The sequence below is a fragment of the Psittacula echo genome (assembly GCF_963264785.1).
Source record: "Psittacula echo genome assembly, chromosome: 7".
NCBI classification, from domain to species: domain Eukaryota; kingdom Metazoa; phylum Chordata; class Aves; order Psittaciformes; family Psittacidae; genus Psittacula; species Psittacula echo.
In genome coordinates, this window is record NC_137740.1 from 29,579,714 (window position 1) to 29,600,719 (window position 21,006).

At 63.8% G+C, this 21,006-nt stretch overlaps 3 protein-coding genes across 4 annotated transcripts; 2 read left to right on the forward strand and 1 right to left on the reverse strand.

Moving 5' to 3' along the window:
- The first annotated feature begins 1,914 nt into the window (after positions 1-1,914).
- FAM131A (family with sequence similarity 131 member A) lies at positions 1,915-5,575 on the forward strand. Of its 2 annotated transcripts, XM_080623740.1 has the most exons (5): positions 1,915-2,157; positions 3,043-3,136; positions 3,415-3,597; positions 3,836-3,964; positions 4,360-5,575. In XM_080623740.1, the coding sequence occupies exons 1-5, from the start codon at positions 1,996-1,998 to the stop codon at positions 4,797-4,799; spliced, it is 1,008 nt and encodes a 335-aa protein (XP_080479866.1). In that variant the 5' UTR covers positions 1,915-1,995; the 3' UTR covers positions 4,800-5,575. The 2 variants fall into 2 exon arrangements, with proteins under 2 accessions (XP_080479866.1, XP_080479867.1); XM_080623741.1 differs by lacking the exon at positions 3,415-3,597.
- Positions 5,576-6,559: 984 nt separating this feature from the next.
- Positions 6,560-8,085, forward strand: LOC308224166 (heat shock protein beta-7-like; the record flags this gene model as incomplete). The annotated part of the gene is made up of 3 exons (XM_080623882.1): positions 6,560-6,701; positions 7,324-7,475; positions 7,897-8,085. 3 exons carry the CDS (start codon positions 6,560-6,562, stop codon positions 8,083-8,085), a joined length of 483 nt encoding a protein of 160 aa, XP_080480008.1.
- Positions 8,086-8,684: 599 nt separating this feature from the next.
- On the reverse strand, positions 8,685-20,476 carry CLCN2 (chloride voltage-gated channel 2; the record flags this gene model as incomplete). Its single annotated transcript, XM_080623910.1, has 23 exons — positions 8,685-8,891; positions 8,973-9,059; positions 9,130-9,234; positions 9,434-9,472; positions 10,296-10,369; positions 10,435-10,540; positions 10,619-10,770; positions 10,891-11,024; positions 11,122-11,335; positions 11,572-11,682; positions 11,832-11,901; positions 12,271-12,426; positions 12,504-12,588; positions 12,673-12,774; positions 12,901-12,985; positions 13,053-13,178; positions 13,763-13,841; positions 13,947-14,024; positions 14,101-14,234; positions 14,986-15,114; positions 15,228-15,359; positions 15,859-16,006; positions 20,426-20,476. 23 exons carry the CDS (start codon positions 20,474-20,476, stop codon positions 8,685-8,687), a joined length of 2,604 nt encoding a protein of 867 aa, XP_080480036.1.
- Positions 20,477-21,006: the final 530 nt, after the last annotated feature.

Here is a 21,006-nt window from a genome sequence, read left to right on the forward strand (position 1 = left end):
ATCCTTCATCCCCCTCTGCCTCCTCTTCGCTAGCCTTCCTCCCGCCCTTCCTCCTCCTCTTCCTCTCCCTCCTCCCTCTTCTCCCCATCCTCCTCCTCTTCCTCCTCGTCTCCCTCCCCCCTCCCGCTTCCCCCTCTCCCTCCTCTTCCTCCCTCAGCAGTGACGTCTCTGGACGTGCTGCTCCCCGGCCCGGCACAGGCACTGCTCGGGGCTCCGGCACCGCGGCCCAGCCCGGCAGCAGCCTCCGGCGGGACACAGGCGCTGCCCGGGGCCGCCCATGCGGCCGGGGGGCGATGCGGGCGGCGCGGAGCCGGCGGTAGTGCCCGCACCGGGCTCCCCCCGGGAGTATGGGCTGCATCGGCTCCAAAACCACCATCGGTGGGTGAGCGGCATCGGCAGGGGTCGTGGAGGGTGTTAAGAGTATGGAGCGTGTAGGGAGAGGTGGATTGTATGGAGTGCGGGGGCTGTGGGGAGGCTGCTGGGGGGTGGCCGGCGGTATGGGGGTGATGCTATGAGGGTGTTGGAAGAATACAGGGGTGGGAGGATGTGGGAAGGTGGGGGTAGAGGGGATCTGGGGTATGGGGTGGTTTATGGGGGAGGCTATGTGGGCTGGGGGCTATGGAAAGGTATGGAGGTAGGGAGGGAGACACGGAGGATTAGGGTGCCTAAGGATGGGGGAGGATACAGATAGCTTGAGGGCTTTGGAGGGTTTGAGTATGTATAAGGGGATGGGGGCTATAGACAGGTGGGGATCTGGGACCTGGGGATGCTGCTCTGGGCAGCTGGGTAACCCAAAGGTTGCAGGGAGTTATAGGGGGTGAGATTGGCAGGGACTGGGGGAATTTGAGAGGCTTGGGTGCAGCTTTGTTGGATCTGGTGGGTAATGGGGGGGATGACAGGGAGCTGAGAAGGGGGTGTGGGGCTGGGGGTGCTGGTCAGAGGCCTGGGAGGGTATAGGGGGTGCTATAAGGGGGGTAGAGGTGCTTATGAGGCTATTGGAGGCACTATGGGGGCTGGCAGGGGTGTGCTGCAGGGGTGTGGGGTGCTGTGGGGATGCTGTGGGAGTGCTGCAGATGTCCTGGGGGTGCTGCAGGAGGGATGGGGGATGTAACCATGATCCAAGGGTGTTCTGGGGGATGGGATGGTGCTGGGGGTGTTGCAGACACAGCAGGGAGGCCCTGGGGGTGTTGTTGCTAGAGCGGTAGGGGTGTTGATGCTTGGGCATCATCACAGGGTGCCCCTGCCCACAGCCGGGGGTGTGATTGGTGCCATTCGGAGTTTCTTCAGGAGCCAAAGACTACTCTCAGATAGGGGTGGGGGGGGGGGGGAGCACTGTTCAGCCCCCTCATATCCCACCTCCAGGATGGTTTACATAAGCTGGGCCCACCTTGGTGCAAGGGGAATGAAGCTGCTCAGGGACATCATGATCTGGCCCCTTGGGGGCTGGCCTGGCTGGGGGGCTGTGATGACAGAGGACCCTCCCTGGCCCTGGAGCTTGGGAGTCAGTGCCTAGGAGGTTTGGGGTGCCAGTGCCAGAAGGTCGGGCTGCTGGGGTGGAGGATGGGAGCAGGTGCTTTTATCACCCCCATCCTTTTTTCACTCCTTTTCCTCTTACTTTTCCACTTTCTTCTTTCCTTTTCCTCCTGGGGAACTGGGGAGAGAGATTTTGGAGATGGAGGAGGAGCAGCAGCCCCCTGTGGAGCCACATCCCCCCATGCACCCAGCGCCTGGCTCAGCCCGTCCCCCCCCAGCCTGGCCCAGCTGCCCCCACCCCTCCTGAAACAGCGGCCAAGCTGGGATGGGAGCCCGGTCCCCACTGCCTGGCTGGGGCTGTGTGTTACCGCTGACACAGGCAAAAGAGTTGCCTGGGTGTGAGTCACCTGTGCCGCAGCACCCGGCCACTCCGGAGCACCTCTGCAATGAGTTCTGCCTGGACTCAGACCAGACAAGAAGCAGCTACCCTGGGAGGGGGGGGCTGAGCTGGGTGCTGGGGACATGGAGGGGCTGATGCCAGCCCTGGCTCTTCCTGCAGTGGCTGTGGACACGACGCTGTGCGTGGAGTGGAAAGAGGTGAAAGCGCTGTCTCCGCTGAGTGCCGCTCGCCCGCTGCCCCGCCTGGTGTGCCAGGCCTCCTTCGACAGCCAGGACTTCCTCCAGGTACCCTGGTACCTCACAGCAGGACACCCGTTCTGGGGTTTCAGGGTGTGTGGGGCCCCACTGCCCCCCAGTCTTCTGGCCACTTGGACCCAACAGCTCGCAGCGGCTTGGGGCTGCTCTGACGTCAGCCACGAGCCGGGCTGTATCCTGGGAGAAATCAGTCCATGGTGCCTCGTTGCCATGGCAATGCAATTTGTTGCGCGCCTCCAAATCCTGCATTGCTTCCCCCGTGGCCATGGGCTCAGGGCATGGCATGGCTGGGACAGGCAACGGGGACAAGCAGCAGGATTGGGATGCTCTGGCATGGCAGTTGCCTTGCACGAGCACGTGTGTGTGTTTGTGCACAAGCTGGGGAGGACACTCAGTGGCCCCAACTAGCATGGACCATGCACGTGTGTGTGTGCGCATGCAGGTACAGGTTTCATGTGTGTGTGCACAGTGAGCACACGTGTGCGCGCAGTGAGTTCATGTGTGCGCATGGTGAGGAGGGCCCTGTGTGTGTGTGCATTTGTACGGGTGCCTGTGTGTGTGCATGTGGTTACATGAGCAGGCATGTGTACTCCGAGCATGCCTGTGTGTGCACATATAAGGGTAAAGTGTGAGCAGCAGCGTATGGGTGTGCTACAGTGACAGCGTGCACACAGGCACAGGTGTGTGTGTGTGTGTACCTGCTGCCCTGCCTGTACCGGCCGTGACCATCCCTCTGCACAGAGGTGCACATGAGTCTGTAGCACACGTGTGTGCTCAGACAACCCAGCCCCGCGGGGTGGGCACCAGGCGGGGCTGAGCCACTTCCCAGGGCACAGCGTTTGGTGGCGGTGGTGGTGGCAGGCAGCAGGCAGGCGGGGTGGCTGGGGACTGCGACATCCTTGTCTGCCCTGGCAGGTCAATGTTGAGGACACTGTCGAGATGCTGCCCAAGTCACGGCGCGCGCTGACCATCCAGGAGATTGCTGCCCTGGCCCGCTCCTCTCTGCATGGTAACTGCTTGCCTGTCCCAGGGTGTGGGGTGCCCGAGGGTTCACCCAGGGAAAGGGGGTCTCCTATGGGAGAAGGGTCTGTGCCTCTTGGGAAGGGCATTGGGGTCACCCCTCTGGAATCTGGGGGGCTCAAGGTGTCCCTGGATCCCTGGTGGTACCCAAGAGGAGGGCACGGGGGTGCCAGGTCAGAAGGGCAGTAGATGAAGGTGCCAGTTCACAGACTCACAAAGGGCACTTGGAGTGCTCAGAGAGTGCTGACGTGGGGGCACATCTCGCAGGCATCTCGCAGGTGGTGAAGGAGCATGTGACAAAGCCGACGGCCATGGCACAGGGCCGCGTCGCCCACCTCATCGAGTGGAAGGGCTGGTGCAAGCCGGTGGAACCACCCACTGCCCTGGAGAGCGCCTTCAACTCCTACTGCCACCTGAGCGAGGGCGAGCAGGAGGCGCGCTTTGCTGCTGGTGGGCACCGCGTGCGGCATGGCCCGCAGGCACACTCCCCCCCGCGGCCAAAGGCAGAGCTGGTGGGGTGGGTGGTCCCCATCCGTCCATCCACCCATCCACCCATCCACCCATCCACCCATCCATCCATCCATCCATCCATCCATCCATCAGTGCACTGTGGGCACAGAGCCGCTGGGGCAGGGGTATTTTGGGGCACCTCCTGGTATGTGTGTGACCTGTGCTTGTCCCATGCCAGGTGTGGCGGAGCAGTTCGCCATTGCTGAGGCCAAGCTGCGCGCCTGGTCCTCGGTGGATGGGGACGACTCCAATGACGAGTCTTATGACGAGGACTTCATGCCCTCCACAGAGAGCTCCCAGCCCATCGGTAAGTGCCATGGGAGTGGGTGCCCACTGGGTGGGCAAGGTGTCCTGCTGCTGGTGTTGGTGTCCCACTGCTGGTGCCAAGGGTTGAAAGAGTGGGATGCCCATGCCTAGCCACATTCCCCAGCAGAGCCACCTCATTTTGCGGCCATGCCCCTGCCCTGCACCATGGCAAACAGTGCTCATGCCAGGGATGGGAAGCCCTGCTCCATCCCCAGTGCCAGAGCACGCTTTGCTTTTCCTGTGGTGGTCACCAGCGCCACACACACAACAACCTGTGGGCTGAGAAGGCACGGTGCCTGACAGAGTGCTCCCACCCCTTGGGGCACAGGATGGGGGGCAGCTGACACCCCCGGTGCATCAACCCTGACTGACCCCGGGCACCCCGGTTCCCTGCAGAGCTGCCTGGCTCAGTGCCCACCAGCGCGCTGCTGCGAGACCTGCTGCAGGGCCACCTGTGCCAGCTGGGCGTGCGGCATGGCTCCTGCGAGCCCGAGAGCGACTCCTCGCACACGCTGTCCCCCGAGACTCTCTGCTCCAGCCTCTGCAGCCTGGAGATGGTGTCCCCCTCTGAACTCACTGCCAAACTGCTGGGCTCCCTGGGTGGCGAGGACCTGCTGCTGCCCAAGCTGCCCCCCCCGGCCAGCCAAAGTGCCTTGCGGGGCCTGGCACGGCTCCGGTGCCAGGACTCCTTCTACTCCGTGTCCTACGCCGAAGCCTGCCTCTCGCCTGCTGAAGACGAGGTGGTGCTGAGCAAGGACTTCCCGCTCCGACGGAAAGTCTCCGACGTTGCATCCTCCGGGGTGGCATCGCTGGAGGAGGAGGCCAAAGAGCCCTGATGCCCCCCCTGGGGTGCCCTGCCTCCCCCGGCAGGGGTCCACCCTTCTGCTGGACCCTGCGCTGGGCAAGGGACAGCGCTGCTGCTGAGCCTCCTCACTATCTGGGCACAGGGGGGTTTTGGGGGGCTGCTGCAGGCCCCCCAGCCAGTGTGCCCCCGCCCCGCTTGGCCATAGCGTTGCCCTCCTGGATTTTTGCATGAGAGCAGGGAAGGGGCACAGGGAAGGGCTTGGGGAGGTCCGACCCCCACCCTGATGCCCAGATGTGCCCCCTAAAACTGACGGGACTGAAACAGTGGGGCTGGTTGTTCGCATGTTCCCCTCCAGACCGCCCCTGGCTCCGCTTTTGAGCATGGGTTCCCCACTGGCGTGGCTGAACCTCTCCAAGCATCCCGTGGTGCCCCTGCCCCATGCCCGCACCCTTGGCTTGGGGCAGCGGGGGGAATGTGGGGAGCAGGGGATTTCCTCCTCTCTCCCCAGCCAGCTTTTATCGGACAGAGTTTTAAACTGTGAACTGCTGCCTCGGGGCCGGGGGAGCGCTGGGGGCTGACGATGTGCTGTGGTGCCGGGGTTTCTATACTTTTGTACGTGTGTGGGGCCGGCACAGGAAGACTGCGGGGCCAAGTGGGGGCATGGGCCCCAGGCTGGGGGCTTTGGGCCATCTGTGGCAGCACCCTCAAGCCAGTCGCGCGGCAGGGGGCTCAGCCCAGCCAGGGCCCCCGAAGTCTGCTGAGGGGCAATGTGGGGTGGAGGCGGGAAGGGGCAGCGGGACTGACATCCCTGACCCCAAGTCACTCACCCCTAGCAGGGAACCAAGTGCCTACATGAAGGGCGGCCATTACCCCTGTCCTGATCGGGGTGGCACCCTGGCTCGGGGGCCCCCTGGGGCCGTGATGGGGGTCCGAGCACGCTGTCTGGGGGAGGAATGCTAGTTTTTTGCCAACGCTTGTGTCCCCCTTCCTGCATGGCATGTGTTCTTGTAGGGCTGCTTGCCCCCTGCATGCTGCTCCTTGCCCATGGCTACAGCCACCCTGGCCCTGCACCATGGGCCTGCTCCAGCTCCGGCTCTGCTCCTGTGTGTCCCCCAGGATCCTCATCAACCCCCGCCAGGCACAGCACCCATTCCCCCTCTCTGCCGTGGGGTGCCTGGCATGGGTTTGGCTCCCCTCTCCCTGCATGGCCAAGCTGTGAGGGGGTGCAGGGGCCAGCAGGCCTGATGCTGTGCTGATGGGCTCCTTGCCATCACCCTCTTTCTGCAGATAGCGGATGCTCCCCACAGCGCTGGGATAGGCTGGGAGGTACAGGGTGCCTGCGGATGGGTGCGGGGCCTTGCTCCGTGCGTGTGTGCATGTGTGTGCATGTGTGTGTTTGCATGTGCACATCTGGAGTGTACATGCACATGCACATGTGTGCATACCTGCAGCAACCGGAGCCCCCACCCCGCTGCGGCGGTACCCGTGGGGTGCCCGCCCCAGCACCCCCTCCTCCATCCCACCACGTCTCCAATAAAGTCCATTGTGTGAGCGCTGCGCCGCGTGCCTTTTCTTGCAGGTGGGGGCACATCCTCCTGGGGGACAGGCTGGCCCTGGTGGCAGCCACACGTCCCCTCCTTGGCCCCACGGGGCAATGGCGGGGCCTCAGCCTTTATCTCGCATTCCTGGGGCCGGGGTGCCTAATTATGGGCATGTGTCGGTGTCGGTGGTGGCGGGCGGGCGGCCCCCTCCCCGCGGCCAGGCCCTTGGTGGGCACAGGCAGCAGGCGCCATGGCCTCGCTCAGCTCAGCCTCCTCGTACCGCACCGAGCGCATCGGCACCTATGGCCCGGGGCATGGTGAACCCCGCTTCGAGGGTGACGGGCGGCACGGGCCCTTTGGGGCACTGGCACATGAGGCCTTCGGGTTCCCAGGTACTGGGGATGTGGGGTGGGAGGGAGTCCCTGGCATCCTGGGGAGGGCTATGACAGTTACCCGTTGCCATGTGCTGGGCACACATGGGACCCCTTCCCCAGCACAGACCAGGGGTGACTGCCCCTCAGGTGCCCCATGGCTCTCTGGACTGTCCTCCAGCCCTCCCAACCCCACCAAGCCCATGGTACCCTCAGTGTCCTTGTTGTCCCCTGAACCACTGTGCCTCCAGCTTCCCCTACCCAGACCCCTCGCTGTCCCCTGGTAGCTCCCCACTTTCCTGTACACCCCCAGATTCAACCCAGTTCCCCCCAATCCACTCTCCCTTATGTTGTCCTGTTTGCCCCCTGTGTTCCCAGCCTGCTGCACTGCTCCCCTGCTGTCCCCGGGTTCTTCACTGCCCCCAGAACCCCCATGGCTTCCTGCTAATGCTGGACCACCCTATACCCCATACGCATGGGAGGCCCCACTCCCCCTGCAGCCCCCCAACATCTCCAGTATTCCCAGGCCCACAGTGCCACCTGCCACCTCCAGCCTCCCCCCAGTGGCACCCACTTCCCACAGCCCTCAGTGCCCCAACCCTTAGGCCCCTTGCTCCCGTGCCTGGCAGCCCGATGCCCACAGGGTCCCCGGGTGCCGTGTGCCCCTGTAGCCTGGGCACGTGGGTGCGTGCCCAGGGCGACACCTACCAGGTGGTGGCCGACGTCAGCCAGTTTGAGCCCTCTGACATCGTGGTGATGACCTCCAACTGCCATGTAGCCATCCAGGCCGAGAAGGTGAGGCAAGCCAGGGCAGCAGCATTCCCACCTCCTTGCCATGGAGTGATGGGGGTCCTGCACCATGGCACCCACTCTTGCAGGGGTGGTAACTGTGAATGGCCCCTGGTGGCATAGGGGTAACTGGGAACTCCGGCCCTGTTGTATTCTCTGCTGGTGGGGGCAATTGGGAACAGTCCCTGCTGGCAGTGGGGTAAATGGAAATTAACCCACCCCCACAAGGCTGAGGCAAGTGGGACCTGGTCCCTCTTGGCAATGGAGTAAGTGGGAATTGTCCTTGAGTCACCGGGTAACTGCCCTGTTGAGGTCCCTCCTGGAGCCGGGGTGACTGGGAGCTGCCACATCGCCAGCGCTGGGGTAACTGGGAATGTGCTGTGTATCACCATGCTGTGCCCCAGGCACCGGTGCTGCTTTCCCACAGGTGGCCGAGGACGGCACGGTCTGCGACACCTTCACCCACAAGTGCCAGCTGCCCGAGGACATGGACCCGCTGTCGGTGAGCTGTGCCCTCACCGAGGCTGGCACGCTGGTGATCACTGCGCGGCGCCGTGCTGGAGCCCGCCCCAGCGAGCCCCCGCAGATGCTGTACCGCAGTGAGGCCACGCTGTGAGAAGTGCTGAGTGAGGATCGGCTTCTTGCCCCAAGTAATGCCAACCTCAGCACCATGGTGTAGCTTTGGTTTTGCCCATTGGCCGTGCTCCTCCCCACCTCCAGCCCCTCAGTGCTTTGGCTCTGTTTATAAAGTCCTTTTATTAAATTAATATAAAAATCTCTGTATTTACATGGGGAAGATGCACAGCAGAGAGGAGGCAGGTTCCCCATTTCTCAGCCATGAAGTGCTGAGGAGGGGGACAGTGCCCACCCATGTCCCTGTGGGCACCCTGGCCTGCTGCCCCTTTGCCCCCTGTGCTACCCTGAGCAGGGACAGTGTGGTGCTCGTGGTTGGGGGGTGAGTGCAGTGGCTGTGCCAGGGGGCACCAGGGGCTGGGGGGGCAGAGGTAGTGAAGTGGAAAGCCCCAAGAGCTGGCAGGGGGTGGGGGGCAGAGGCAGGCTGGAGGGCACCCAGCCAGCCCCTGGCACAGGCAGGGGGCAGTGGTTCTGGATTGAGGGTGCCACCCCTATGCTGAGCTTGGCACAAGTGGGCATGGGGCAGGCAGCCCCTGGCACCTGCCAGGGGCCCTGGGGACAAGGGGGGTGGGTACCCCCATCTCACTGTCCCTTGGGGCTGTCATCATCATCATCACCCCCGGGACTGGCCTCACGGGGCATGGGGTGGTGCTGGTGGCGGTCCCAGAGCTGGTGCAGGGCGGTGGTGTCAGGCTCACCGGCACTGGCGGTGCTGTCACGGAAGCTGGCGAGTGGCGGGCGCACCTTCACCCCCTTGGCTGTCAGCGAGCCCTCGATGGCCTTGCGCAGCTGCGGGCACCCCAAACACATGGGCAGGTGGCTCTGGGTGCCCCCTTGTGCCCCTCCAACCCCACACCAGTCCCTGCTCACCTCCTTGAGGGACACCATGCCCACCAGGCGCCCGATGCTGGTGACATACGCATGGTCCAGGCCCAGCAATGAGAAGATGGTGTGGGTCTGCAGGAAAAGGGGTCTGAGTTGGGGATCTGGGAGGTCAGGGGGAAGGTCCAGGGGGGCACAGACGCACCTTGTGCAGTGAGGTGTGCTCCACCAGCTGGAATGGTGCAGGGTCGATCTTGGCGCTGCTGAAGTCCACAAGCTCCTCCAGCTGCTGCTCTTCCCACTCCAGGATCTGGGGAGGGATGCCATGGGGCAGGGTTGGGGACATGGCCGCACAGGATGCCAGTGAGGACCCTCCCCTGCACTCAGCATTATGGGGATATTGGTGTTGTCCATGTCCCGTCCCCCCTCCACTGCCCACCTTTTGCCTCAGCACCCCATTGGTCCCCTGTGGGCAGGAGGGTCCTGCCTGCCCCTGCCCACTCCCTCACCTCTGCCGGGGTCATCTTGTCACCCAGATCCATCTCCTCCTGCAGAAGAGGCAAGCGTGAGCAGCCCAGCAGGGCAGCAGGCAGCATGACTGCACAGCAGCCACAGGCAGGGAGCAAGCAGGGTACAGGCGGGAGCAATGGGGCTGCAGCAGCATGGGTAGGGTGCAGGCAGCACGTGCAGGTCAGGTAACATGATTGGTGGAGAGGACACAGGTCACACCACGATTGGCTAAGCTGGGACAAGCCAGCTTGTGATTTGTGGGGAGAATGCAGGTTGTGCCGTGATTGGCTGAGCGAAGTGGGGCAAATAAGACAGCAGTGAGTGGCCGAGAGGCTTCAGGTCACACTATGATTTGCCAGGAAGATTTGGGATGGGGAGGATGCACACTGTGATTGGCTGAGAACAATCAGGGTGGACTGATTGGCTGCACACACAGAGGCCGAACATGATTGGCCAAACAGAATTTTGCCAGGCCCCTGATTGGTTCTGACAATCCGTGCTGGGCTCTGATTAGAGGAGCCACGCCCAGCCTGCTGTTGGCTGCAGCTTACCACAATGGAAATGCGGACGTGTTTGGCCTTGCGATAGGCTGTGCCCTGGGCCTGGCACCACGTGGGGAGAGACAGCGGTGTTAGGGCATGGCAGGGTCGTGCCATGGCAGGGATGGGCAGGGATGAAACAATGGCAGTTCTATGTGCCATGGGAAGGGATGGGCAGGAAGGGGCAAGGACAGGCAGGGACGAGAATTGGTGGGCAGGGATTAGGAAGGAGCGTGAAGGGATACAAAGGAAGTGGAGTGATGGGAAAGGATGGCAGTGGGTAGAAAAGGCCAGGCAGGGCTGGGCAGGGCCATACACTCACCTCAGTGGGCTCTGCGGTGGGGTTGGCACAGAAGAGGTTCTTGAGGGCAATGCCAGAGTGGTCAGTGGTGCCAGCTGTGGGTGGGGAAGGGTGTCAGTGGGGATCACAGCAGGTTTGGGGGTGGCCTGTGCTGACTCACCTGGGGGGTTCTCAGATGGGCTGCTGGGCACCCGCTTCAGCGCTGGCTTCAGGGGCTTGCGGGGGTTGATGCAGGCAGGGGTGCCTGACGAGGCCTCCGTGCTGATCTGTGGGGGAACGAGTGGTGGGGCACAGCGGTGGGGGCACCCTGCCCAGGCAGCCCCCGCAGTGGCCGCCCCCCTCACCTGGAAGCGGATGCTGGCATCGGACAGCCGGTGCCCATTCTCGGCCAGTGCCTTCTGCTGAAGGGCCTGGAGCCGGCGCTGGGGGCTGAGCTGGTGGCTGAGCAGGGCCCCCACCTGCGTCCGCTCAATGGAGCCCAGCAGGATCATGGACTCTGATGGAGGCAATGAGGAGCCACGTTGGCTCCTGACCCCCTCTTTGCCATCCCCACACACATCCCGGCACATCCCACAGCTGGGGCAGGCGCCAGCAGAGCCCCCTGCCCACATCTCACCAGCTGACTCCACCAGTGGCAGGCTCTTCAACTTGGTGCTGTGCAGAACATGCTGCAGGTCTCGGTACTTGCAGTTGAGGGTGACGTAGCGGATGTCCCGCACCATGATGTCCTCCACCCGCACATTGTATTTCCTGCCCCAGGAAGGTAACGGTGGCCTTGCTGTGATGCCATCCCTTACCCTTGTGCCTGGTGAGGGGCTTGGGGACAGAGCAGGGGACACACACTCACTCATGGTGGCCCCAGCCCAGCTCAGGGAGGTAGGGCAGCTTCTTGATGCGGATGATGCTGTCGTAGAGGGAGGGCTGGAGGCTCTGGGCCACAGCGTTGGCCAGGATGACGGCGATCATGACGGGCAGGATGTGAGAGATCTGCCCCGTCAGCTCAAAGACGATGACGGCCGTGGACACCGTGTGAGTGACGGCACCTGACAGTGCAGCTGCCCCTGTGTCCGTCCCAAGAGACAGAGGGGAAACTGTGAGGTGCTGCCTGCCAGGCTGGGTCCCCACCCCATGGGTATCCACCAGGTCAGAGCCCTTGGGAGCTCCCGGGGACATCCCCATGGTGGTGTCACTCCCAGCCCACGGGGATAGCACCTCAGCCCTGGGGAATGCACCAGCTCCTTTGGAGGTTGCCCAAGGGATGCCCACCATGGTGCCCCTGTGCCAGCCCAGTGCTTACCCACCACGGCGTAGCCCCCCGGCACAATGCGGTAGGTGTTGCTGTCGGTGTGGATGCCATCGGGGAACCAGGCTGCCATGCTCTCCCCAACCAGGCGCCCAAAGGCTGCTCCTGCCCACAGAAAAAAGCTGGGAGCAGGCACAGGACTCTCCCAGCATCCGACCCAGCCTCATGTCCTCTCCTCTACCCCAGAGCTGCTGTGGGGAGGGGACACTGGGGATATTCATAGGTATCGCCTGCTGTGGGGTACAGGTTCTCACCAATGACAAAGACAGGCATGAAGGCTCCGCAGGGCACTGGGATGGTGGTGGCCAGGGCTGACATCCAGAACTGTGCGGGGATGCAGACACACATCCTATTAGTTTCCATTCCCCGTCCCAGCCCAGCCTCTTGTCTCTCCCATCACCCACAGCTGGCTGGTGTTGTGCAACACATGGGCACCGCACTGTGCCATGGGACAGCCCGATTCCTCCCTGTGGGCACCCTGCCAGAACCTCCCTGGTGGCACCTTGGTGCCTCCCAGCCAAGATCTCTGATGGCATGTCGGAGCACCCAGCCAACACCTTCGTGGCCTCTGGGAGCAGCCACTCAGTGCCACCTTGGTGGCAACCATGTGGCACCTCCCTGGTGGCATCTAGGAGGCCCTCTCCAGAGCCTCCTGGTGGCACCCTAGGGCTGGCAGGGACAGGAGGCACTCACCTTCATGAGGATGAAGACAACAAGGGTGACAAAGACGTTGGAGCGGGGATGGTGCCAGGCCTCCAGGATGCCCAAGTATTCGAACTCGTTGCTGAGCCCTTGCTTGGCCCACGTCTGGTTATCGAAGAGTGTCACCAGGGTGTCCTTCTGGGTGAGCTGGTGATGGGCAGGCATCAGCTGGGGCTGGCGGAGGCCCTGGGGTGGGGACCGGTGTGTCACCCCATGGCAGGTACCTGGCCAGCCATGAACTGTCCGAAGCCGGGTGGGAAGGTCAGCGTGGAGATGAGAAGCGTCACCAGGGCAGGGAAGAGCAGGCGCCTGGCAAGGTGGCATGGGGCAGGAGTGACCTTGGTGCTGCCCTAGCTGCACCACCCCAGTGCCAGGGACTTGACAGGCACCTACTTCTTCATGAGGAAGCGGTTGATGGTCTTCTGCCGGCGCATGAACTGCACGATCTTGCGGTTGAGGTAGACAAAGAGTGCACCCCCAAAGCCGCTGGCGATCCTGGCCAGAGGACATGTGAGTGCTTACCCAGTGCCACCACTGCCACTGACACCACCATCACCACCTGCCAGCAATGCCTCTGCCGCCCCAGAGCCATGGCACGGGTGCCAGGGTGGCCGCACTCACCCAATGACGGCGAAGGCAGGCAGCTCCTGCAGGTCGAAGGGGAAGTCAAGGCGGAAGCGGGTTTTGAACAGCGCCGTGATCGTCTCTGGGGGATGGCAGGGGTCAGGGGGCTGGTGGGCGGATCTCTGCGCCCCCCACCCCATCAGGGATACCTTCATCCTTGTTCCAGACAGCGAGAACACGGAAGATGAAGGCACTGAAGGTGGCGGCAAAGAAGCCACGCCAGTAGTTGCGAACGGCGAAGAAGGTGGAGGTGACCTCGATGCTGAAGAGGACGCCTGGCACCGGGGGGAAGTGCACAAGGGAGACGGCGAAACCCAGGTGGGCCCCCGGTTCCTGGCATGCTTCCTGCCCGGAGCCCATGCTTGTGCTGGGTCTTCAGAGGTCTGGCCAGCCCCACAGATACACTATGGGGTGGTTCAAGGGCTTCCCTGGCAAAGCACATGGCCAGTCCCCAGCTGGCTGCAGTGGGCAGCGAAGCAGCAGCTTGCAAGAGTGAGAGGGTAGCGCAGGGACACGAGCAGCAACATGGTGGGTGGCATTGGGGTGGAATGGGGCGCACGCAGACAGACAGACATCAGGCAAAGGGCAAGGAAAGAGTTAGACACATCACCAACCTACGGGCAGGGCTCAGCGGGGCTGGAGCAGGAAGCTCCCTGGAGCGCAGCGCGGCAGGGAAGAGGACGAGAGCAGACGTTACACTTCCAGGAGGATGGCGCCCGCTCCCCCCTTCCTCCTCCCTGCTAAGCGGCACTGCCCTCTCTCACGCCAGCTGTCCTGGGGGCCCTGCTTGCCTTACTGGGCAGACCCCGGTGCCCGGGTGGGAGGCGTGGGATATGCGGGGGGCCCAGGGTGACCCTACCTCCGATGGGGGCAGCGAAGCAGCAGCCGACCCCGACGGCGCAGGCGGCCGCCAGCATTTCTATGTTCCTCGCCTCGTTCTGCGGGAGAGCCAAGGGTGAGTGGGCACTGCCCCTGTCCCAAGTGCCGCCAAACCTGCTGGGGGGCACTGGTGGAGCCGCCCGGGGCCAGCCTGTGCTGCTCACCTTGTAGATGCCACCAAAGAGGGAGAGGAAGCGGCTGAGCAGGGCTGCACACATGCTGGCGATGTGGACAAAGGGACCCTGCAAGGACAGCGGTGGGGCTGAGGATGGTGTCCCCCTCATTCCCCTGCCTGCCCTGCCGGGGCACTGCCCTCACCTCCTTGCCCAGGGGCATGCCGCTGCCCAGGGCACAGGTCAGCCCGATCACCTTGGCCACAAAGGTCTTGAAGGTGAGGTACTCCTTTAGCACAACGCCCCGCAGGATGGTCTTCATCTCAGGGATCCCTGAGCCTATAGCACCATGGAGACAAGCTTCATCCATGGCCATAGAGGGGGACACCAGGCAGCCCCAGACCCGTAGCTCTTGGGGGGATCCTTGACACTCTGCCATACCCCAATGCCATATGGAGACCCCAAAGAAACCTCTCCCCACAGCCCCATGGCCATATAGGAACAGCTTAACCTATAGCTCTCTGGGGACCCCAATCCCATAGCCCCCAAGAGACCTTCTGAAGGCCAGCTCTTAGCCCTAGGAAGACCCTATAGCTCAGGACATCCACACCTTAACCCACAGGAGACCCTCTGAAGACCAGCCCATAGCCCTTGGAAGACAACCAGTCCCAGGAATTGGTGAAATCACTGTTCCTGGAAGTGTTCAAGAACATGTAGATGGGGCCCTTAGTGACAGGGTTTAGTGGTGGCCTTGGCAGTACAGGGGTAAAGGGTGGACTTGATGAACTTAAAGGTCTTTTCCAACCTAGCCGATTCTATGATTCTATGACATCCAACCCACAGGCCCCAGAAGATCCTCTGAAGACTAGCCCATAGCCCTGGGAAACTCCCCAGGACCCCCAGCCTTATAGACCAGGAAGTCATCCACCCCATAGCTCACAGGAGACCCTCTGAAGTACAGCTCATAGTCCTTGGAAGACTTTCAGGACCCCCAACCCCACAAACCAGAAGGAAACCCAGACAGCTCCCAACTCATAGCCCCAGGGAAAGGACACCCCGTTGGGGTGCAGGCACCCTCCCAGTGCCCTACCCACAGCCTGGGGAGCGAGGATCTGGGTGAAGCCAGCTGAGAAGGTGATGAGCACGGTGGGGTAAGTGACCCAAGCCAGGTACTGCAGCAGCACGTTGGTGTCCAGGCCCCCATACATCCACTTCTGGGCTGCGGGTAAATCCAGCCAGCCAGGTCACAGGTAGGAAGGGCATGGCATGGCACTGCGACATGGCCACTCCATGCCCCACCATGGCCCAGGGAGCCCACCAGTGCTCACTCACCTTGGAGGCAGGTGGCGATGGCAAAGTCCATGGCCCAGCTGACCAGTGCCATAACCAGCCCCAAGAGGATGAGGAAGACCCAGTCCTCGCCCACCTTGGAGAAGAGTAACCGCCGGCACTGCAAGGCGCAGACTGCGGGTACAAAGGTAGGCTCAGGGCCGGGCGCCCCAGGGGTGGGCACGCCAGGGTGGCAGGGCCAGGCTGGCAGGGACAGAAGTGCTCGCAGCTGGTGGCACCAACCCACACCACTGGCACTACCCGGTGCAGGAGCACCACGGTGACACACCACAGCCACTGGCGGACAGGAACAGTGGGATCAGCACGCTCTGGCCCTGCACAGCTGCACACAGCGTGCACCTCCCACCAGCACGGCCCTCCTGGCACGGCCCCAGGCAGAGGGGCTGGGGCCCCCTGGTCCCTGCGGCATGCCCGGCTATTTTGGGCCATTGTGTCCCCGCTGCCCGGCGGGCAGGTGGCATTGTCCTCGGCGCCGGTGTCCCATGACAGCCAGAGAAACCCTACCTCCCACCGCTGCAGCAGGGTGGGCAGCCATGCCCAGACCACATGTCCCCGTGGGGCTGTGCCCACTGCTGTCCCCCACCCCCGTGCCCCTGTCACCCGTGGCCCTTACCTCGGCAGGGCGCACAGCGGCCCTGGGTGTACTCCAGCAGCTCGGAGGGGCGGCGGGGCCGGGGGGGGTCACCCTCCCCGTGCAGCCGCAGCCGGGCCGCCTCGTCCTTGGCGAAGGTACCCAAGTCCTGCGTGTAGCGCCCATACATCTGGGGGAGAAGGAATGGGCAAGGGGGTCATGGTGGGCTGGCACCCCGGCTCCTGCACACAAGGGGGGAAACTGAGGCAGGGGAGCATGGGCACGCTGGCATGGCCATCCAGCACCGGGGAATGCCAGGTGACGGGACAGGCGGCCATGGCACCCCAGGGGAAGGGGCGGTGGTGCCTCTGCGGTTCCTGGGCTGCCCACAAGGGTGTGGGAGTGGGCTGGGCAGATAAGGTGTGCGAAGATTGATGGCGATCATTTTGCCCGCACACCCAGAGCAGGCAGGCGGCACCGCTAGTACCAATCCCAGCCCTGCCCAGGTGCCTCAGGCACCGGCTGAGCTGGCAAAGGGTGGGGAAGGGCCTCCGGTGATGGGAGCAGGGCCAGCCTGGCCGGAAGACTCTCTGAGGGCTGGTATTGGGGTTGTGCTGGCACTCTGCAGGCAGCTCCTCTCGACATCACTAAAAGCAGGGCCAGGATATCCCCCACGGGAGGCAGCCTCAGCTTTCTACACGTGATGTGAGCTGGCCGGTCTCAGCCGGCCGCAGAGAGGCAGGGGGACAGCAGGGAGCAGAGCATACCCCTAATCCTGGTGGGGGAGGTCACAGCATCAGGCATGGGGCAGTCCCTGGGCTATGAGGAGGGGTTTGGGGAGCAAGGAGGTTCAAGGGGGACCCCCTCCTCCTGAGTGCCTCCTGCCTGTCCATGGCACGTGGCCTGGCCCAGGCAGGGATTGGTTCTGGCAGTGCCCCCCGTGCTGGCCGGGAGCTCTTTGTGCTTGTCCTCCCTGCCGAGCTGGGGACATTTGTCCCATGCTGACGGGCACTGCCAAGGACTCGGTTGCTTGGTTTCCGCCTCGCTCCCCCCAGCACGACCTGAATGCCAAGAACCAGAGGTTGGCCCAGCACAAAGGGAGGCTTCAGGGCTGTGGGGGCCCTGCCAGGCTCCCACATCGGGGCGACGTGAGCCCCATGCCGATGGCATGCCCACCCGCCGTGCCGTGCCAGCGCAGCGCGTGGCCGCCCAGCCAGGGCACTGCCTGTGCCAGTGCTGGTGCCCGACGGAGGGGCATCACCACGGGTGAGCACCGCGCGCGCGGGGCACGTGGGCAGCCCAGCCCCGGCTGCCTGGGTCCCATTCACACCCCCTGGCCTGCTGGCACATGCCAGCTCCCTGTGGGGATGGCTTGAAGGTGCATTTCTCATGGAGCACCACTTCTGCCCAGGTCTCTTTGGCAGGGAACAGAAAGCAGCCAGAGCGGCGCCAGCTGGATTCTCTGCTGTCTAATACCTGGGTTGTGCTCAGCAGTAGGAGGGAGGGTGGGGAGGCAGCCGGTGGAGGGGGTGCACATGCATTTCCATTGCTTATCCCCCTCCTAGCATGGATTTCCCCCCAAACTCCAACTCAGCAGTTCCTCGCCCTATGAAAATGTGCTTGGAGGGAAGATGCAAGCAAGGCGGAGATGCTGACACGGCCACCTTGGGGGCCCAGATCCGGCAGTGGCTGCCAGAGGAGGACCCCAGCCCTGCACGGGGCCCTGTGTTCAAAGGCTCCCTTCGGGCAAAGCTTGTTTCCTCTGGAAGACAAAATGGGTCAGCTCCTCGAGGAGTGCTGTCCCCCTGCCAAGCACCCGCCTCCCCTGACCCCACTGCTGCCCCATGGCTGGCCCTGGCCGGGACTGGGGCACTCCCAAGCTGAGTGCTCCCAAACCATTTCCATTCCCACCTCCTGGGACTGTGCTGGGGGCTGTCACACTGCCCTCCAGGCATTAGGGTACCCCACAGGATGCCCAGGCCCAGGGGGTCCAGCCTGGGTGGGGAGGAAGGATTTTGCTTCCCCTCTGCCCCTGTTTGCAGCCAACCCCACCTGCAACAACAGGGACGTAACCAAAGGGGCTATGGCACCCCGCTGCCAACCCGTGCCACTCTGTGCCACCCCGTGCCACCCCTCTGACCCTTGCCATAGACCCACAGGCAGGACATGGGACCCCAGGCCCTCAGCCCGGGCAAGGGGGCTGTGGTGAGGGCCAGTGGTGGGCTCTCCCCTTCATCCTCCTCCTCCTCCTCCTCTTCCCGCTCGGGTTATTTTTCCACAAAGGCCTTTTGAAACACAAACAGCCCCGGGACTCCAGCCTCCGCCACGAAGCAGCTGAACAATCACAGTGCCGGGCAGGCAGGGAACGGGCACGGGGAGGGGGGTCTGGCGGGGGGCACCCGGGGACACGGGCACAGGCCAAGGCTGCTATGTGGGTCTTGAGCTCTTGCATCGTGGGCACTGGCCGTGCTGCAGCCCCCAGGCAGTGCCAGCCTGCGGTGCCCGCTGTGCCCAGGCGATGCTGTGCCTGGGGCGGGTGCTGGCATCTGGCACTGCCATGTCCCCGTGCCACCCTGTCCCATAGCACCCAGCCTGCCTGGCAGCAGTGCCCACCTCTGCGATGCCAGCCAACCTTCCTCCCAAACCCTGATCCTGAGGGGGATATTTTAAGGTGTGTGGGGGGGTGTCTCCTGGGCTGGCAGCGGGCAGGCGGAGGCTGGGGGGTGCATGTCACGCTGCCTGTCTTAACTAGGTTCTAATCACCCTGAGTGGCTCCACTGCGAACAAGGGAAGTTTGTCAAGCTTAATCCCTCCCTTCCCAGGGGCCCTTTGCTTCCCACCATGCAGCCTGGCATGTGGGGGGCAGTGGGGCTGGCATGCACCCTGGGACCCCGTGGGCTCAGCTGGAGGTTTGCATGGGTGCTTGCCCAACGTGGGGTCTCCAGGGAGTGATGCTGCAGGCTGGGGAGACCTTTAAGGCTGGGCCTGTGCCAGTCCCAGTGGCACCATGGCCATGGCACATAGGGCTGGTGAAATCTGGTGGAGTAAGGACATGGGGTGGGGATGGGGTTCTTCAGGCATGGCTGGGCACAATCCTGAAGCCTGGCTGTGATGCCCTGGCTTTGGGCACGGGGAGAAAGAGCTGTCCCTAGGGCTGTCTGGCTGAGACTAGCCTGTGCCAGGCTCCAGCTGGATCCTGACCCTCCTGGCAGGTGCCAGCAGGAGCTGGTGGTGGTTCAGATGCACTGGGGAGGGCTGAGCACCCCTCCTGCCCAGCATGTGCCCAGGCAGCTCCCAAAAGCCAGGCCTGGGGCTATGGGACAGGAGCTGGCACCCAGCCTCACCCACGAGCCCCAGGTGGTTTCATGAGCCTCATCGCTGCCCAGAGGCCATGGGGATGGGCACCCTAGGGCACCTAGGGCACGGGTGCTACCGCACCCAGAGGAAAGGAGGGCAAAGTCTGCTGGCACCATGCAAGGCTGCCCCAATGCCAGCACGATGTGCCTCTCTCTCCCATACTGGCCACAGACCTCTCTGCCCTGCAGTGCCCAGCTGGGCTGTCCTTTCTGCCCACCAACCCTGGACACAGCACCGAAGAGCAGTCGGGTGGCAGGTGGAGGGGGCAGAGGCACCCACACTGCTCATATCCAACAGTGCCACGTACCCCTGCTTGTGCCCCCGGCTGCTCCTTGGCTCAGCCCTGCCAGGGAGGCACTACGGGGCTGATAAGATCATGGAGATGCCAGCACAGTCAGGGCTCCCATGGCCAGCCAGTCCCTCATAGCTACCTGAGAGCAACAGGAAAGGGGCACTGAGGGGCACCCCCAGTCAGGGGCTTTGGGTGCTTGCAAAGACACGTGCCTATGTGCTAAGGTGGGCAATCCTCATCAGAGCCAGGCCTGTTTGCAGCAACTGACCCAGGGTCTCAGCAAACTCGGGCAGCTGGGGGCACAGGTACCCTGCAGCAGCTCAGCCCCTGCTTCCCTGCCCACCTCCCCAGCCCTGCCTGCCTGAATGCCTTTTGCCAGGGCAAAGTACCCATTCGCTGATTCGTCCTGGGCACCATCCCAAGTGGACGCCAAGGAGAAGCACCTTTGCCCAAGATGTCCAAGGGCTGTGAGCATGATGTGGAGGGAGGACACCCCTGGGTCATTTGGGCACCCCGGTGCCAGCAGGGCGGCCTCGGAGGGGAAGGAATGGTAAACATGGGGCTAAGATTGCAGGTGGGGGAGATACCGGGAGAGATATGCTATCTTGGGGACAGAGGGCTGGGAACACGCAGGACAGAGGGTGAAGGGTGCCCAGGCGGTGCTTCTAGGAGCCCTCAGTGTGGGCATCACCTCTCCAGCGATGAGGGATTTTGGGGAGCGGGTGGGGTGTGTGCCAAAATCATGCCCTGGATCCGTGGGCTCAGTTGGGCTCCTCCACCGCTGGGGGGGCTGCGGGGTGGCACCTGCCCAGCCACAGCCTGGACACGGCACCCTAAACCGAGCACAGCGGAGCTCATCAGCACCGCAACCGCGAGCGGGGCAGCACACCCGCCCCGGCCCCCGCCCCCCGGCGTGCCGCCGCCCGGTGTCCCCCGGTGCCCGGTGCCGGCCGCACTCACCAGGGTCTGCTCATACTGCAGCGCCCGCTGCGCCTCGCTCTCGGTGGCCATGGTGCCGCTGGTGCCGCCGCTCCTGGCCGTGCCGGTGGCCGCGGCGGCGGCGGCTCCTCCCGGGCAGTGCGGGGCGCGCCCGGGGCACTGCCCGGGGGAGGGACCGGCCGCGCTCCGCCTCCGCCGACAGCACCGGCACCCAGCGCCGAGCACCCAGCGCCGGGCAGCGTGCCTCTGCCCGTTCCACCCGTGCCTTTGCCTACGGGGCTTCTTAGCGGAGGATGGCATCCGCGGGCAGCCGACGGGTGGGTAAAAGGTGGCATGGGGTGACCGCCGGTACATGGGACACATTGCTCCCTCTTCCCACGGGCACAAGGGGCTGGCGTGGGGCTAACACTGGTCTCTGCTTCCCCGTCGTTTCTCCCCGGTGGGATGTGGGCATCAGGGCAGGGAGGACAGCGCTGGGGGCACCACGGGCAGGCAGCCCCCAGGCTCATGGCCGTGCCTGGCTGGGGATCAGATTGGGGTGGCAGAGTACCTGGAGGTCTTGGCACTGAGGGCACAGGAGGCCAGTAGCTGCCTATTCGTGA

What these genes read in the sequence shown, in the direction of transcription:
- FAM131A (XM_080623740.1), top strand. Translation starts at nt 1,996, where the DNA reads ATGGAGGGGCTGATGCCAGCCCTGGCTCTTCCTGCAGTGGCTGTGGAC. An exon ending in ACAGCCAGGACTTCCTCCAG is followed by an intron (nt 2,158 to 3,042) that starts GTACCCTGGTAC and finishes CTGCCCTGGCAG; the next exon opens with GTCAATGTTGAGGACACTGT. An exon ending in GGCCCGCTCCTCTCTGCATG is followed by an intron (nt 3,137 to 3,414) that starts GTAACTGCTTGC and finishes CACATCTCGCAG; the next exon opens with GCATCTCGCAGGTGGTGAAG.